Source organism: Dunckerocampus dactyliophorus, chromosome 5 (genome assembly GCF_027744805.1).
Source record: "Dunckerocampus dactyliophorus isolate RoL2022-P2 chromosome 5, RoL_Ddac_1.1, whole genome shotgun sequence".
Lineage (NCBI taxonomy): Eukaryota > Metazoa > Chordata > Actinopteri > Syngnathiformes > Syngnathidae > Dunckerocampus > Dunckerocampus dactyliophorus.
In genome coordinates this window covers 13,400,966-13,418,467 of record NC_072823.1, presented here as the reverse complement: position 1 = coordinate 13,418,467, position 17,502 = coordinate 13,400,966, and the positions used below count along the sequence as shown (strand labels likewise).

Genomic DNA, 17,502 nt, shown 5'->3' with positions numbered 1-17,502 from the left:
CAAGAACAATTTTATTTATTAGCATTTGTGATCATCTTGAGAGTATCAAAAATTCCTTTGCAACATTCCAACCCATAAAAATCTTTTTTTTGTTGCACGCTTTGGATTAAAATGTGTATTTTGGTATTCAAGAGCTTGAAAAACAAAACCCAACATAATTTAAATTAAGACAGTCAAGACTACACACTATAAATCTACATTTGGCACCTAAGTAAAGTCAGCAAAATGATCTGTGGCATTCATGTCATCATTTGTAATGTATACCAACACAAACTGTGAGCATGACAGCAGCAATATTAAGTAAATGCCACACAGAAACTGTGACATGTAATTACTACATGCTAAATTAACATTTTTGACATTACCTAATTCTCATGAGGTTGGTATCTCAGACAGCAGATCAGATTTCACATCTTAAGCTTTCAAAAAAAACAACAATGTAAAATGTATTTCTATGGAATATCACACCACATTTCAAGTTGTTTAAATGAACCCAAAGAAAATCGCAAGAGACTTAAAGCTTCTTTGGTTGAGATCATTTCAATTACAAAGATATAAAAATTGATTATGTTGCTCTTCACACATTGGGCTTCCATTTTGATAGTCAGAATCCTTCCTTGTCACACCTGGACAACAAATATCACAGCGGCATAGAGAACAATTCCCCATACAGGAAAACCGGGGGAGCAGTGATTAGATGATGTGTGCACAAAGAAAAAATCACATCATCTATCACTGACAGGACACAGTGGATCAATAGTGTCCACCTCCTCACGCCAAGGATCAACTGAATGAAAAGCCACACCCATTTGAGGAAGCAGACAACTCTTTGGATAATAGCATCGGCGTCACCGCTGCGCTTAGCAATGGTCTACAAGGCAAACGGAACCCAAGCCACGGAGACTTGAGCTAAAGCTTTCACCAGACTAAAGCGCCAATAAAATTCACACTGACTGAAGCACTGAAACGACCATTCAGAAAGAAATGTACATCACTGGCACAGAACAGTGCTTTTGGCAAAGACACCCTTGTCATGTACATCCATTACATTTTTGGTTGCTTAATATTAAAAACTCTTTGGGTACAAATATTCATGTCTTTGGATCGAGTATGCAAAGCCCTTTCAGTATTTAAGGCCATGTTAAAGCTTTGAGTTCAGTGCACTAAAATGTCCTGCATTTCAAACAACCCAAATAGTTTGACGGTATCTAATGCACTTGTTTTTTTCCCTCCACGAGGCACACAAAAAAAAGCAATGGGAACAAAAGCGCTTTCAACTGCAAAAATGAAAACTACTCCCAACAAAAGAAACAAGACGTGGCAACGACGTGGCTTCACGTCGGTGGAAGGAGGTAGTTATGTAGAAACAACAAATGAAGTAGACAATCAAACACCTCCTCGGGTCCAGTGGAAAAAAAAACTATGAAATGTGACAAAAATGTATCACAGTCTTTAGAACATTCATCATGGGTGAGCTTTGGTTAAGGACAGATGATGCCACAAAGACCAACAGGTAGAAACAAAAGAAATAAATTGCTGTAATCAACATTCATACAAAATCCTGAGGTAGATCTGAAGATATTGCTCGTTTTCCTCCTTCACAGCAGCTGACTTCGCGTTTCCTCGTGCCGCAGGAAATAAGGCTCAAGGCAGGAGGCAAAAGAGGTAGAAATGGTCAATTCTGAGTCGAGCGCTAGCTACCATCAGAAGCACAGCATGGCCGAGCAGGGTCAGGCGCTGAAAGATGGAGGGAAAGACATATTTGCTCGTTTTCCACTTGAAAAGACGGCTTCAGTTCAGTCATGGCGGTGCCATCACACGGTCCAGAAGAATCGGGTCTGGAGCTTTGGTTGGTAGATGGATCGCTCATCTCTTCGTTGCTTTCCTCATTAGTGGAATAGTGCCCAGAGTCTCCCGTCTCTTGGCTACCATCGCTGCCTTGAGAGCTTTCTGCATGGAAGGGTCCAAAGATGATCTCCTGGGACGATGGTGGCAGGGGCGCAGACCCTAGATGCTCCTCATACCTCAGAATAGTTTTGCCAGCCTCATACAAGCTGACTCTCCCCTCCACCTACAGAGAAAACGTGATTTATTATAAATGATATTGATGCTATAACAGTAATAATGTATGTGTCCCTGGAGCTTATTTATGAGCACCAAATGTTAGCAAAATCTCAATTGTTTGCTCCACTTTTCAAAGGCACTCAAATGGTTGCTTTTGAAGGGTTTTTATGAGTATTTGTATACCCCTATCTCGTCACCGAGGCTTCGCTACACATCTTAAAATAAAGTCTGGACTTTTGACAACTATCCCGCTTCAGATCTGCAAGCTGGAAGTTTTATCATTTGTTTTTTTCTCTAGTGACTAGGCTAATGTCGCGTGTGATTGTCACGTTGTCATGTGCTGTAGCTCACGCACCTATACCCGTGTTTGTGTCCCACTACTTAATGTTGATCCGATACATGGCATCTATTACGATGGTGCAGAGTTACAGTGTGCATGTAAAAAGTGGATCAAGTGCGTCTTGGAGCCACACGCTCTCGGAGACAGGCATGGACAAACACAGCTCATTAGCATTAAAATGACAGTAACACAGTAGGGCTTACCAAAAGCACTTTTAGACAGTCTAAATTCCAGCATCAAGGCTGGAATTTGACTAACGCACTTGTAATACAATATTGTGGGACATCTGAGACTGAAATAGTATAATGTGGGTTCTTCAACAGGCAGGTTACGTCACACTCCTTACATCATTCTCAATAGGACTGCTGATGTCTTTATTGCAGAGCAGCCACCTCTTGCTTTGATTCTTGCTCATTGCAGGCCCCGCACTATTTATCACAATATTAGAACCACCCTGAAAAACATGTGACAGTACATCAAATTCATTCTGCTCTTGAAATAACAAGCTCTTCAGACACTTGCTTGTTCCTTATCTGACCTTGGCTTCTATGAAGTGAGTACTCATCATGGGGATGAGGGCTTCAGCGTTCTCAACATGGCACTCATGATGCCAAGACAAACCTTCACCAGGAGGCTCAGCAACGGCTTTGTTGCTGGAGGATTTTCTAGACAAAATAATACAGAATAAAAATGACACTTAATGATAATGAAAGTCATCTTGCAGCTTCGCTCATGTGACGATAGCGACAATAAGTACCTTGGTCTGCCTTTACTGATGAGGATCAAGGCACACATTACAATACAGGCCAAGGCGATGCTCACGCCGACAATAATCCCAGTCATGGATCTTTGGTCTATGTGGTAGAGACCATCAGAGAAGACTGAAAAAATAAAACATAGGAATTTAAACTACAGAACACAGACAACCACGAGGAAATAAGTCTGCATGTGTTCATTTACAGTTTCACACTCATGATTGTTAATTTCTGTTTAAAATACAATAACATGCAGGTACTAATTAGAAGTTATTCCTGAATTATATACGACTCACAAAAAGTTAGGGATACGCACAACCATAAAGTCAGAACAGCAAGTTGTGCGTTAAGTATTGAGCATGTTGGACATGTGCATTCAAAACTAGCTCAAATGAAGTTCACCTGTAAAGGTGATGCGGTAGCACATTTTAGGTTCATCCTGAAATGTATCTGTAGTGGTAGTAGTATCAAACAAAAACAAGAAAGTAACTGAACAGTACAACTAAAAAGTAGTGTAGTAGTGTGCCCACTCCGCCCGTAGTCGCTAGGATAAAAAACAAGGATGCTTTCCACGTAAACAAAACATCAGAACAATATTTGTCATCTTTTTTTTCCTCATTCATGTTCTATTTTCCATTTTCTAATATTTTGTTTCTTAGAAATGATTAAACCCTCACCGTAAATGCAATTTATTTGCAGAGTTGATGAACTTGCAGTAGTGTGAAATACACCAACAGCTCAACGCAACTAATGTAACAAACGGTCAAATTTTTACAATCTGTGCTTTAATCTAAACTATCTACTGAAAGTTTCCACATCTTGAGAACCCCCCCCCCAACAGAGGTCGAATGATTTCGATTGCAACTGCATGTCAAAGAGAATTATGATTGACATCATTGTAATAAATATTACAAATTACAAGCTTTGCAAACTAAAACAAAACCCGTTAGATGAAATAATTGCATCTATAATGTACTCACCGACTGTGTGCTGAAAACTATGCGAGTGCCACGCCTTCTTGCTGTGTTGAGCATTTCCGCGCTTCATAGCCAGCTCAACGACATCTGAGAAAGGGCCATCTCCCACTTGGTTGGAGGCAGAGATCTTCACCATGTAGACATTCCCTGGTTCTAGCTTCTCCAGAAGAGCCATTGTATGGCTTCCTGCAATGGGGTAGAAGAAGCAGACAATCAGGGTACGGGATACAAAAACTCAGCACTAACAGATCCTTTGTGCGTTGGTAATACTCATATTTAAATAATATTTTATTCTATTCTACAGTGTCATACTGTCAAAACACTGTTAAAATGATCCAAACTATCATGTAGTGAATGTTAACTTTGTGAATCCCTGTCTCCTGCCTGGCTCACCCTCTATTCGAATTATTTGCCAGTGTCCAGCCATCCAAGACTTCTGGGAAGCATAGAGGATGGTGTAGTGTGTAACCACCACGTTGGACTCAGTTGGCTCCTTCCAGGACACCAAGGCTGTGTCTTCCTCAATCAGAGTTACTCTCACTCCTGTGGGCGGTCGTCTGGGTGCTGCAGACAAAGCCATTAAGAACACGATGAACATTCATTTACAGGAAGACATACTGTAAGACAGCAAAATCAGTTATGAAAGCTATAGTTGCATGCTTGTCTGTGAATGGCATTCTGTGTATGCAAAGCATGGAAAAGAAAACATCACACGTGTACAGTGAATGTTGCTGAATACATTACACAGTATAATGTATCATAAATTGAATTCACCTGCTGGCAGTGTGTGATGATAAACAGCAGGGCTCCAAGGACTTGACATCTGATCCACATGGAGACGCACCACAAACTCGTAGGAAGTATTTGGATCTAAATTTTGCACCGTCACATTTTCTTTGGTACTGTGGAAAACAAACAACATTCTTAACCAAGAACCCGAGCCGACTCCTTTAATATTATATTAAAAGTTGTTATTACTATGAACTCTTAAAAAAAACTCTTGAAAAAATAAAAACTCACATTGACTCAAATGTAAAGCAATGGCCAATTTATATTACTACAAGTCATAACAAATAAGCCTCCTCACGCCCATCATTTTTGTCCACAGTTTTGCATATACAGTCAGCGTTCCCTCGATATAACGCGGTTCACCTTACACGGCCTCACTATTACACAAATTTTTTTTGTGTGCAATTGTTCACTGTGTAGCATGCTTTTTTTTTTTTTTTTTTTTTTTTTTTTTTTTACAGCATATGAGATTCATTAAGGGGGAACCCGCATTGTCTTCTGCGTCCTGATTGGCTAAGGGACTGTAGAACATCAATCAATCTCCTCCATGCCATGTGTCCTGTACAGTACAGAATGCGTTCAGCTTGCCTAATTTACCGAATTGTTCTAGTAGTGCGGCTCTTTTGTGCTGTATGTTTGCAAGTTTTCTCCCCGACAAAACTCACAATGTCGACGAAACACTCTGCGCCGACAAAGGCACCTGCAGTTGCACCCAAAAGGCAGAGGAAGATGCTAACCATTGCACATAAAGTTGGAATTCTGGACATGCTGAAGGAAGGTAGAACTGACGCAGCTGTAGGGCACCATTACGGAATAAATTAATCTTCTGTTCGTACCATAAAGAAGGAGGAAGATAACATAAGGGCGGCAGAAGCGATACATTTTAACAAGGATGCAAAAGGGCTCTAACTGTCCGCAGAAAGACCACAGAGAGGCCGCCTCTGCGGATGCCGGGCATACATGAACAAATTTAAAGCCATCATGGAGGAAGGGGGATATAAGCCTGAACACGTTTTTAATATGGATGAGAGAGACAGGCTTATTTTGGAAACACTACATCGCTGATTCACACCGCAAGACACAAAGAATTACAGTATCTAAAATTTTGGAACGTTAGCTTACGTTTGCAAGTAGCGTAAAGCAGAAGTATTGTGCGTTCCCACAATCGTGTAGCGGACAGTGTAGCTGACAGCCTTCTCAGAAGTGAAGGTGGGGTGTTTCCAACGCAAGGACACTTCTGAGGAATTGTTGGCCGAGACAGTCACATGATCCGGAGGTGGAGGAGTTGCTGCCATTTGGTCCCTAGCAGCTGTAAGAAAAGCAAGTGAAGAAAATATATACATCAGGTTATGTCATGAAAAGTTCAAATCAAAACTTGTAATGTACTTACACACACATCCAGGAGTACTGATGGCTTGGTCCGTCTCGTAGCCATCTCCTCCCTGACTGAAAGCTAGGATCTTGACACGATACCTCCTCCTCGGATCTGGGACACATAAGACACATTTTCCATTTGCTAATGTTGCTAACAACAAAAGCCTTGACACACCAATGCAAAACCATTGTCATTATTGGATGCTTTGGGGTCAAAAATGAGAGAAGATCAACATGCCAGCATGGAGGCAAACAAATATAAATATATACAAATATATAACACATATTTCACAGAAGGCAGACAGATTGCATTAAGATGCATTAAGAATAACGACAGGGGGTGAAGTGAGTGGGTCAAAACCAGCCACCCCCCAAACACGGACAATGCATGGTCTTCTGTGTCACCACAATCTCTAATTTATCATGTCCTGTCCTGTGACAAGAGAAGAAGGAGAAGGATCAGCCTGCCCCCAAAAATGTTGGTATGATCAATAGTGAATATACTGTATGCCTTGATAAACATCAGATTAGAGTACAACGCATAACAATAACAAGCGTCCAAAAACAGCCATTTTTTAATTCAAATCAAATTACAAATTCAAATCTGAAAAAAACAAAGATCAGTAAGCAAGTTAACATGAAATTATACATTTTGGGTTTTAACCTAAACTGCTACCATTGCCTCAGCTCCTAAATCAGGACGTTTTCAGGGAGTGTTAAGGTTAGTTTTATGCCTCCAGTGTTAAAGGTCAGCCTATGGATATTGACCATGGGAGGCGGGGTGTCCAGGCCACGTTGTGGGGGCTGGGCCATGGGGCAACCTTCAGCTGCTGGGAGCCAAGGCCCATGGGACCGGGGGGAGTTTGACTTGGGTCACTGGGTCAGGCCAAGATAGAACAGACGGAATCTGGGAGCAGGACATTGGGATAGGAGGGGGGCCCCTTTTGTTCCTTGTTTTGTTCCTCTGTTGTCCTTGCGTTACAGCCTTCAACTTGGAGCAAACATGGCTCCAAAACAAAAGTTGTGCATTGTTGTTATAGAACCTGTTATAGAATCAACAACCACAGCAGGCTGATTATCAATCATTTTCATTTTCATTACCAATAGAAGCAAACAGAGCTGAACTTTGAGCCTGTTTAAATTGAAAAAGGGCCAAATACTGTATGTGCTGATTCTATTGCAGCATATTGAGAACACACTTTGCTGAGTGACTCATAGAAAGCAAAGGGACATTGTTAGTAGTTTTAAGCAGCGCAACATAGCTCTGTGTTGCATACCGATTATTGCAGGTTATTTACATGGACAGCATAGACAAGCATTGGGGGCAGGAGACTAATCCAAGACTGCTGTCTCATGGCTAGAGGTCAGCAGTCCTGTCCAGCTCTGGCCAATCCCGAGGGGTTGTTTTGTCTGTTTCGCGGTCCAGTGAAAGAGGAGGGGGGAGGATCTGGTAAGGCAGGTCTGGCCCTGAACACAACACAATAGCTAGGGGTAATTATGCAAGCCACTGTATGGGAAACGGTGGTGGGAGGGACATCTGGACCCTGACCTCTAACCTAGGAGGCTGATCCTACTCAATACTGCAGGCAAACTGAAGAGGTCAGCCCACATTGATCTCGGTCGAAGGTGAGAATGCAAATGCAGCGACCAACTGCCCACTGACTTTGAATTAAACACCCAACAGACGTATGTTAATGTTATCATCTACATCGTCCACTATCTGTCCCATCTTACCAAGACCACTGATGGTGTAGGTGTAAGTCTGAGCCTGCAGCTGGATGACGGGCTGCTCCGGTTGGCTCTCCTCATGGTAACACAAGCGGTAGCCAAGGATAGCCTCAGATTGTAGGGCAGTTTGCCAGCGTGCCACAATGGAGGTGCAGTTAAGCGGCTCAAGTTGAAAAATTGGGGCTTTGGGCACTGAAACGGGAAAGAGAGCAGGCATCAAATCAATACACTTTCACACTTGGAATATCACAAAACAATACTAAACTTACTTGGGGTGCTGCTAGAAGTAACAATGTTGCTTTCAAAGTATTTTAGGGGAGTTTGATAAACATAAGGGGAAAACGGCATTGAGTAGTTAACCATTTATTAGCAAACTATTAACAATATATAGGCCGCAGCAGAAAAAAGAAGCTGGGACGAAGACAGCAGCATGTGAAAAAAGGCTATTCTTTTCCCCATACTCACGCCTGAGGCCCTCTCTTTATGACCCGTGACTGAGGCGGCTCTTACATCACTGACAGCAGAGGGCAAAGGTTTCTGAGTAACCAACACAAAAGACTGCAGGACAATAACTACAAGGCTACAACAACAAACTCTGGACATGAGATGGCCTCGATGCGGGAGCAAAAAAATGTCTCTTTGCCACAGCTGGAATACTCAACATGACATGGGCTCAATGGGCTTTCTTACTGAAAGAAGTAATGCAGCAAGTGGACAATAATAGGGAATATATGCACTAAAGCATAGACATGAAACTTTTAAAGATGAAAGTCATCAATCCAAGGTTGGGCCGCTAAATTATAGGTAATCGTTTGCTTCCAACTTTGTGGTAACAGTTTTGGGGATGACTTTTTTTCAAGGTTCATAAAGGTATATAGTTAGATGATTTTCACACGGGACAACCTGAGAGCCCTGATCTCAACCCAATTGGGATGAATGAGAACAGAACTTTTTGAGCCTCTCGACCAAAATCAGTGACATCTCGCCTACAATGCTCTGCTGGGTGAATGTTTTAGATGTACCTTTCCTGCTGCTTGTTTACCTTTGCCACTGGAGGTCTTAGGTGTACGGTGGGATGTCCACGCCGAAGGCTCACACCAGCCCACACGGGTCGCTGCAGCCATACGAAATAGGTAGATGGTGTCGGGCTGGAGGCCCTCCAACAGGTACTCGGTGCTGTTCTGAGGTAGCTCTACTGAGATCACTGCGCTGTCTGCAGCTGTGCGATAGGACAGCCTGTACGCTGACACCCGCCCGCGGCTCAACTTGGAGGGAAGCTGCTGCCAGCTTACCCGGATGTCTGTTGAGTTGTGGCTTATCAAATGTAGCTCCGGTGTACGCAGAGGCACTGAAAGAAAAATAACACATAAGGGTGTAAAGTAAAGCTGTATCGTATTTCCTATTAAAAGTTAAACAAAAAAAAACATTGCAGCTATGGTAAAAGACAATGCCCTTTTCCCCGTTTCCACTGAAATGGTGCTGTGTACACACAGGATTTACATTCACCTTAGCTAAACTGCCAGAGTGATTTACTGCAAGGAATGCTGGGAGTCTCAAAGCTTACCATCCTCAAGTGTGTGTTGACTGACTTGGTCAGACATACGACTGGCTCCCATCGGCATGTAAGCCACAATGTAGAAGGTGTAGTTTCGAGCCGGCTCCAGATCATCGATAATGTAACTGGTTGTGTCGTTGCCAATAACAATTTGGTATTCCTCATTGTTTAAACCTGACATGCAGAGGATCAGAGAGCAGGTTAGGAAATAGGTTGACAGGAACCTGGAAGACGGAGCTTTTTTGAAGAAATGCATACATAGGGCTTGATGCTTATTGTTCATCTTTATGTGTGTATGTTTGCAATGTACTATCAGGCCTTTTTAAGCAAAATTAATTGGCCACTACATTAGGTAATGCCATCTAAATAAAAGTAGACATAATATTAAAAAATAATAATAAATATTGCTTTCATAATAGTATGATATGATATATGATGTGATATGATATATGATATATATGATATGATATATGATATGATATACTGTAATGTACTGTAATGTAATGTAATACCCCTCTGACACAGCTACTTGTTTTTTAAAACAGCTCTTCACAACGAGGTAAGCTTTTTAAAAAAGGTATCCTGTTCCTTTAAGAGAGAGTGATGGTGTGCGCACAATAGTTTCAAAGCTTGTTGTTAGGTGAAGTTGCTATTTCCATGCATTCCTTGACCTCATCTCTGTGCAGCAACAACAGATGAACACATCAAGGACAGTTGATCACATATGAGACAGTGAGATAGCTGACAGTATTGTGATTCGCTATCATCTTTAATAGTACAAAACAGTCAGAAAAAAGTCTCACCTTCAGCCTTCATGTAATGAATGGAGTAGGCTATGACTCTTTCTGCATTGAAGAGTGGCCTCTCCCATGCCAGCAAGATGGCCGAGCTTGAGATGGTCTCAGCATGGATGTTCCTCGGAGCACTGGGCCTGTCTTCTGACATCACAACAATGAGGCGAGCTAAGGACAGCACTGAGCCCTGTTCACTCTCTGCCATGCACTGATAGATAGCGTCATCTTCGGGGATGATCTGAGTGATCACCAGTTTACTGTGAAACATGGAAAAACATGATCAATACAGGTCTTTTAGACAGCTTATTTGGACACATTTGTGCCTTGTCCATAACTAATACCTGTTGTACATCTTAATGCGGCCATTTAAGTGAACCTCTTCTCCATTCTTTAGCCAGCTGATGCGAGGTGTAGGCACTCCTTCCGCTTGGCACATGAAGCGGGCAGTGCCAGCCCTCGGACGGGTCTGACTCTCAGGCCTCTCAACAAGAGATGGTGGCACTGAAAACATGGCATACCAAAAAAATGGTTGAGATAAACAAATAATGCGTCTTATTTTATAGAGTAAGTTGAATCATATTCTTCAATATGATTGATGACGGTGTGAAAATACTTAAGAGTGTACTGTACCTTGAACTGTCAGGTTGGCAGCAGCTATAGTGTAGTTGCGGGTTCCAGGGGTGGTGGCCCTGCAGAGGTAGACTCCACTGTGCTTTGCGTTGACATCTGTAACAACCAAGTTCCCATTGCCCAACACTTTGGCTTTATATACATCAATAGGTTTACTATCAGCACGGCTCCAGGAGATGATGGGCCAGGGGTTTCCAGTGGCTAAGCACTCTAGCACCACAGTTTGGTGGAGTGAAACAGTCATGTTCTGAGGTCCAGCTATGATTCTGGGTCTCCTATGGGTTTCAGCACCCACACCTTTAACAAAAGGAAGGAAAATGAGAAATAAATGAGCTGCTCCCAGTAAAGTGGTAGTTTCAACAGTGAATGCCCACCTTGAATGACTGTCAGCGTTGCCTCGCGACTCTTCAGTCGGCTGCCAATGTTCGTTGCGACACATCGATACTGGCCAGCATCCTTCAGTCGTACACTGTGGATCTGAAGGACTCCATTGGGCAAAACTGTGATTCTATACACAAACAAATACAGGTCACTGAGGTCAAACAAGTGGGATAGAACATAGTGCTGCTCAAACCCTTCGTAAGCATTTTACAGTATTTCTACAGTATATGGAGCCACCTTAATGAAGACATTATTAGACATTAGTCTCTAAAAAATAAATCTCACATGTCTCTTCCTGTTTTAATGAGCCTTCTATCATCTGCTGCTATTCAGTCTACTAAGAATACAAGCATCTACTGTATTATCATCCCTTAGTTGTTTGTTATATGATCACTTTAAACAGGGTACTGCAATGCAATATGAAGAAAATACACAATTTCCTCCAACGTGAAGCAGAAGAGCCTGTTGTGAAGGCTCAGTCGGACCATAATAAAAACAAAAATATAGAAAATGTTACACCTCACCCCGTCAAAGGGATTGTAGGCTAATTAACATCCTTCTAATTAGTGCAAAACTTCACACTTTATTAGCTAAATGCAAACAACTTGTAAACAAAATATTTCAAAGTACTTTAAACACTTGTAGAGATTTTAATACTCCAAAAACGAAAAGAATGGAAATAAGAAAACATAATGATTGTTCACGAGTCCCAAAACATGAGTCTGAGCCGAGTCTGAAGTCTTTTGAGCACAAGTACAAGTCAGGTCTGACGTCCCTCTGTATGCGACTTAAGCGTGACTCGAGTCCGAGTCGCAAACTCGAGTCCCCATCTCTGGTTTATAGCACAAGTAAGTAAGATAGGTCGTGAAGGGCTCACTACTAATATAAATTACCTGTCAGTCTGAAGAGGTAATGTGCTTTGTTTGAACTCCCAGGTGATAGTGGCAGGAGGTCTGGAGGTGACTGCACATGAGAATCGGGCCACTGAGCCCTCAGTCACCTCCGTAGGCGATGGGTGCAACACAAACTCTGAAATACCTGCAGGGAAATTCAATGGAAAAGGTTTTATACATTTGTATTATACGACATGCAAAGCCTTGATTTTGATGGTGTCTATGACAGAAACGAATCTATGTGACATGTGACTATGATATATTATCATCTTGCCATTGCACAGAAAAGCTGCCAGTCCCTGTGCTGAGCAGCTGGTCCAACCAGTGGGTCAATTGAAGATGTATAGTTATGGATCAAAACAAATCAATGAATGAAAAGCATCACGTAACTAACGGTAAAGCAAACATGGCACTCATGTACAATAAAGATGATTGCTTTAAATTTGCTAATGTTTGGATCCATATACATTGTGCTTAGTCACTCTGTGCTTAGTCACACAGACACACAAAACCCCTAATCTGCATTTATGTGAAGGGGCCTCTAAGTAATACCAATGACCTTCACTCATTAAGGTGATAACTCCTTCCCTTACCCCGCCCACACTAACAGGAAACAAGTCAATATTGTGTTAAAGAAAATCAATACCCATTCTCCCTACTAAAACACTCACATTGGAACACTCAGCTTTGCAAAGTCAAAATTAAAGGGCAATGCTGTAATTTACAACCTCATGTCATCTATAATGCACAAAGAGATGCTTGTTTAAATGACATGTGACGGATCACTTTAACCTGGCTGATGTTTTTTGCCGTAATTTTGCTAAAGGAAGTGTCTGTGGGCTAGATGGCAACCTGAGAATGAAAAGCAAGTGGTTACCAACAGTATATTTGGACCTTGAATCTCTATGCCTCTGTTTACAAATAAATTGTCTTTTGGTCATGCAAACACAGCATCAGTGATGTAGATGGTGGGCAGGGCCTGGGCGCACTGATCTGCTAATATGCTCGCCTCTGTTATAAGGAGCAAATCAATGTCTGGGTCAAACAGCACAAAGGTTTCTTTAAAGAGGTCAGAGGTGACTTCAAGCCCATGTCCATTGATTATATCCAAACTTGCAATATCGCTTACACTTTGAATAAAAAAATGTATCCTTGTTATTCTTGTGCTGCATCTTATGAATATACTGTATGTTTTGTAGTATTAGAACTTTACTTAGCTTTATTTTAAAAGGACCAGTAAGACATTAGACAATTCTGGCAGCCTCTGTAGATCAAGAACTGTAACAAAAGTGTTACAAGTGTTACAAGACCACTAGGAAAAACCCTCAAGGGATGTTTTTAGAAGGCCAACTTCACTCACTATGCAGTTTTAAGCATGTTCAGTCACTAGTAAAACTGGCTCAGATTCAACAAAAGGCTTATGCCTGATGGGGCAACACAGGGGTCGCCCCAGTGAAAGGGATGGTGTCCTGGGAGCGAGAGAAGCAGGCCGTCCCAGTCACATCAGGACTGTGACATCACAAAGCCCTTCCCTGTTGACCTCTGAACCCAAGGACCCCTGGACAGAAGGAGAGCGGAGAGAGAGGCCCATCCTCCAACTCCAGCCTACAGATGACCAAAACCTTTAACCCCTTCTCATAAAAGACGAAACTTGGACCTTTGGGAGGTTTATGTGCTCTTTTTTGTAAATATAATAGGATAGTAATTCTCTGTAACAGACTTGACAACAACTATAAACGAATCAGCATATTATGTAAATATGATGTGCTTACAACTTTTTCACATGTACAATCTTTCTGTAAAATTGGGATATATGATTCATTGTATCAACAAACATGACAAAACACTGAAGAAAAAGCTATCCTCCACTCCCTGTCCTCAGTGTCAACATCAGTATATTTCTTTGCTGGCTTCCTTGACACGAGTGAGGGATATACCTCCTCAGACCAATGAGCAGCATGCATGGTGGATCAGGCCCGTTTGAATGGACACAGCTGCCCCGTCCACCGATATGTGCACAAACAAATGTGCTCAAAACCTCAAAGCCTTTTCTCTTGGGTCAGTCAGGGGCACTCCAAACAAAGCCTAAAAGGCAAACGGCCTTTCAGAGATTCCTCTGTTTAGCGGACCATTCAGCAATGACACAGAGCCATAGCCTGTAAGGACAATGCAATGATCCAAAGAGAGCTAAGGCTGCTTTTTGATTATTTTTGTATGTATGTCATTAAAACCTCTCTCTTGAAATGCTGCAGGGCCAATTCTGAACATATCTGCTTGACATGGCCACCTTGACTTAAGAGGTTTTTCCTTAACATAGTACAAAGAAAAGAGCATCTGCTTCCCATCTCCAGGTTAATAACCCATGAACTTGCCATCCTTATGTATGACACCACAAACTAGATACCACCAGTACGTTTAAACCAAGATATTTGGATGTGGTATGTTTAAAAGGCCCATACTTACTTGCGATAGTCAGGCGTGATCTTTGGCTAAGGATAGCTCCAAATTTGTTCTTGGAGAGGCACTGGTAGAATCCTTCATCCGACTCCTCCTTGGTATGCTTTATCTTTGGTATGTACAATGACCCATTGGGCAAAAACTGGATGTGCTCACTTTCTGCTAAGCGAACGCCGTTTTTCAGCCACTTGATGATGACCGGAGGCTGCCCATGAGCTTGACAGTCCAAGACAGCCGGGTCCTTTGGTAGAACGGTCACATCACTGGGCTCGGTGATGAAAGATAACTCACTGAAACACAAAACAACTGGAAGAGAAGAATTGTAACATTAGGAACATATTGGTGGTGCTTGAGGGATGCTGGGCTACAAAATGCAAGCCTAATTACACTGGTACATTACATCAGTAGCATAGAGCACAATGAATGGCCAAATGCAAAATATATATTAAAATATCTATCAAACCAACTATGTGAAAGAATGATTCATGAGATGTATTCCATTGTAACCTTCATGTTCAAATAAACTAAACCAAACCAAACCAAACTATACTAAAAAATACAATGCAAGAATGGGTAACAGGTCGGGAGTACACTTTTTTACTCATTAATACAACATGTATAGTCGTATAGTTTGTAAAAACTGGTATGGGGTCAATAAATAAGGTCAACATCACGTATCCCTGTAAGTGTCCAAAATGGCATAAGAAATCATGACATAGCATACATTCATAGTTCAATCATGAGTTCCTGTTATATTTCACAGAAAAATCGACCAAAAATACTGAAATGCCACTAATGCTATCATCTTATGATGCAAAAACACCGCACATAAGTTGACTATACATAATAATGTTGTTGCCTATATAAAATTTGAGTGAAGACACCCTAGGTCTTTTGTATTGGAGTGGAAGCGTATAAGCATCTTTCAGCTATTTTGGACAGAAAACAGCAGTAAAGTTTACTATGCAATATGTTCATAAACAAAAAACAATGTTTGCATTTATAAGCACATGTATCTATCTGCAGCTATAGTTAACAAGAGTGCACCGGTGCACAACAAAGCAACATCATCAGCAACAAGACACTTACTTGGCGAACGCAAAAACAAAACCAAAAACAGCCAAAGATGGCTGACTTTCATCTTAAACTTCGCCATTTATCCACCATGCAGTCTCATTTTCCCACGCAGCGAACCTCCGAGCTCCTGCGTGTGTCTCCTCAGAGGTCCCCCAAACACTTCTGCGGTGCAGCACCCGCGGCTCAACCCGGGTGCAGATGGGCCCCCACCCTCGCTCTCTTTCACGCATGCGCAAAGAACTTGTGCCGGAAAAGCCCAATATTCAGGTGGAAAGAGTACATTTAGTGAAATTAATAAGTAAAAAATGCAGGTCTAAAGTACATGTTTCACACCACGTGTTCTTTACTGAAGCAACACAATTAAAGTGCAAAAACGAAAGTCTTCATTTTGCTGCAGAATCTACTGCCAGGTAGTTGTACATCATTCACTACTGTTTCCAGGTGCATTTCCCTCCTTTTTCTACTCAGTAACAGATAATATTTAAACATCTATCTATCTATCTATCTATCTATCTATCTATCTATCTATCATAATATGTGTTATCCACAGAGGCTTACTTCAGCTGACCTGACTGGACAACTTGTAGCCTACTTGTGAGCCACTCAACTGTATGTACCCTTGTTTACTTTGTGGTTGCTATTGTATAGTTGAATGTAGTCAAACAGCACTGTACTTTTTTTTTTACCCCGATGGAAATGCTCTGTGCCAGGATTTCACTGAATGGTTTAATTAGAGCGAATACCCTTTAATAATAATAGTTTATTACCTTATCTGCTGAAATAGTGAGAGTTGCGTTTGATGCCAACTTCCGCTATGCTTGCTTTCAAAGTAAAACTTTTCACAGCAGGGGAACGGAAGTTATTTATTTTGACAGGTGGTAGCATGATAGCAAGCTAACCACCGGCTGAGACGTCAAACTACATATTTCCAGAAAATGTCGTTTAGGGATGAGGTATACACGCATACATTGGTTTACTCGTCATCTTCGTCTCACTTACGGCACTGACATCTATTTTCAACTGCAGTCGGTGAGTGTTTTAATCGCTCGCGAAATGCAGTGAAAGCAAAATGCGTGTTAGCATGGCCGCTAAGATAACATGTCAACTTTTCAGGGATTTAGCGTCATAGGAGGTTAAACACTTCGAAGCACAGTGTGTGGTTCTCATTAATGAAATTGGCCATTGTATAATCATAATAACAGATAAGAGAAACATACCCGACTGTCATTCACAGTTTATGTGCGGTATTTACACGAGAACATGAATGGTGCGTGTTTTGTTTTTATTAAGTGAGAGATGGCAGTCGAACAATTTGTGTCAAAGACATTGGAACTTCTGCAGGAGGAAAGGGAGGCTGAAATAGAGGAAACCAGGTATGTATAGAGCATGAGCATGCAGTTCAAAGTACAAAATGCAATTCACACTTCCCTTAGTTTTTCCAAATTAATATTCAAGAGTTTTATAAGTATTGTTTTCTGCTTCCAGGGTTTGGCAGGAGAACATCTCTCTTAAGGATCTTCAAAACAAAGGAGTGTGCCTGCTTAAACTTCAGATCGCAAGTCAGTCCACAGGTCTCTATGGTCGCACAGTTATTGTCCTTGAGCCAAGAAAGCATCTTGGCCTCTCATCTCTTCCAAGCAACAATTTTGGACCTGGTAAAATGGGAGAACATAACATCTCATCTTTTT

General features: G+C 41.6%; 2 protein-coding genes across 3 annotated transcripts in view; one reads left to right on the top strand and one right to left on the bottom strand.

The window, feature by feature from the left end:
- Positions 1–27: 27 nt before the first annotated feature.
- LOC129181235 (protogenin B-like) overlaps positions 28–17,502 on the bottom strand; it is a 24,873-nt gene continuing 7,398 nt past the window's right edge. Inside the window, exons 1-19 of one of the 2 annotated variants that reach the window (XM_054776129.1) lie at positions 15,827–15,967; positions 14,744–15,043; positions 12,281–12,425; positions 11,381–11,514; positions 11,007–11,303; positions 10,718–10,877; positions 10,386–10,633; positions 9,592–9,756; positions 9,070–9,375; positions 8,034–8,219; positions 6,316–6,411; positions 6,048–6,234; positions 4,911–5,038; positions 4,530–4,700; positions 4,140–4,322; positions 3,162–3,285; positions 2,943–3,069; positions 2,751–2,858; positions 28–2,071 (exon numbers count right to left, since the gene is read on the bottom strand). In XM_054776129.1, the coding sequence (XP_054632104.1) occupies positions 1,694–2,071; positions 2,751–2,858; positions 2,943–3,069; positions 3,162–3,285; positions 4,140–4,322; positions 4,530–4,700; positions 4,911–5,038; positions 6,048–6,234; positions 6,316–6,411; positions 8,034–8,219; positions 9,070–9,375; positions 9,592–9,756; positions 10,386–10,633; positions 10,718–10,877; positions 11,007–11,303; positions 11,381–11,514; positions 12,281–12,425; positions 14,744–15,043; positions 15,827–15,893 (3,510 nt within the window). In that variant the 5' untranslated portion in view covers positions 15,894–15,967 and the 3' untranslated portion in view covers positions 28–1,693. Of the gene's footprint in view, positions 2,072–2,750; positions 2,859–2,942; positions 3,070–3,161; positions 3,286–4,139; positions 4,323–4,529; positions 4,701–4,910; positions 5,039–6,047; positions 6,235–6,315; positions 6,412–8,033; positions 8,220–9,069; positions 9,376–9,591; positions 9,757–10,385; positions 10,634–10,717; positions 10,878–11,006; positions 11,304–11,380; positions 11,515–12,280; positions 12,426–14,743; positions 15,044–15,826; positions 15,968–17,502 lie in introns of those variants that run through there. The other variant, XM_054776130.1, reaches the window with a different exon arrangement.
- The window catches only part of ighmbp2 (immunoglobulin mu DNA binding protein 2), an 11,572-nt gene continuing 10,742 nt past the window's right edge, over positions 16,673–17,502 (top strand). The window contains exons 1-3 of the mRNA XM_054776131.1: positions 16,673–16,843; positions 17,105–17,187; positions 17,300–17,469. Of these exons, the coding sequence (XP_054632106.1) occupies positions 17,111–17,187; positions 17,300–17,469 (247 nt within the window). The 5' untranslated portion in view covers positions 16,673–16,843; positions 17,105–17,110. The remainder of the gene's footprint in view (positions 16,844–17,104; positions 17,188–17,299; positions 17,470–17,502) is intronic.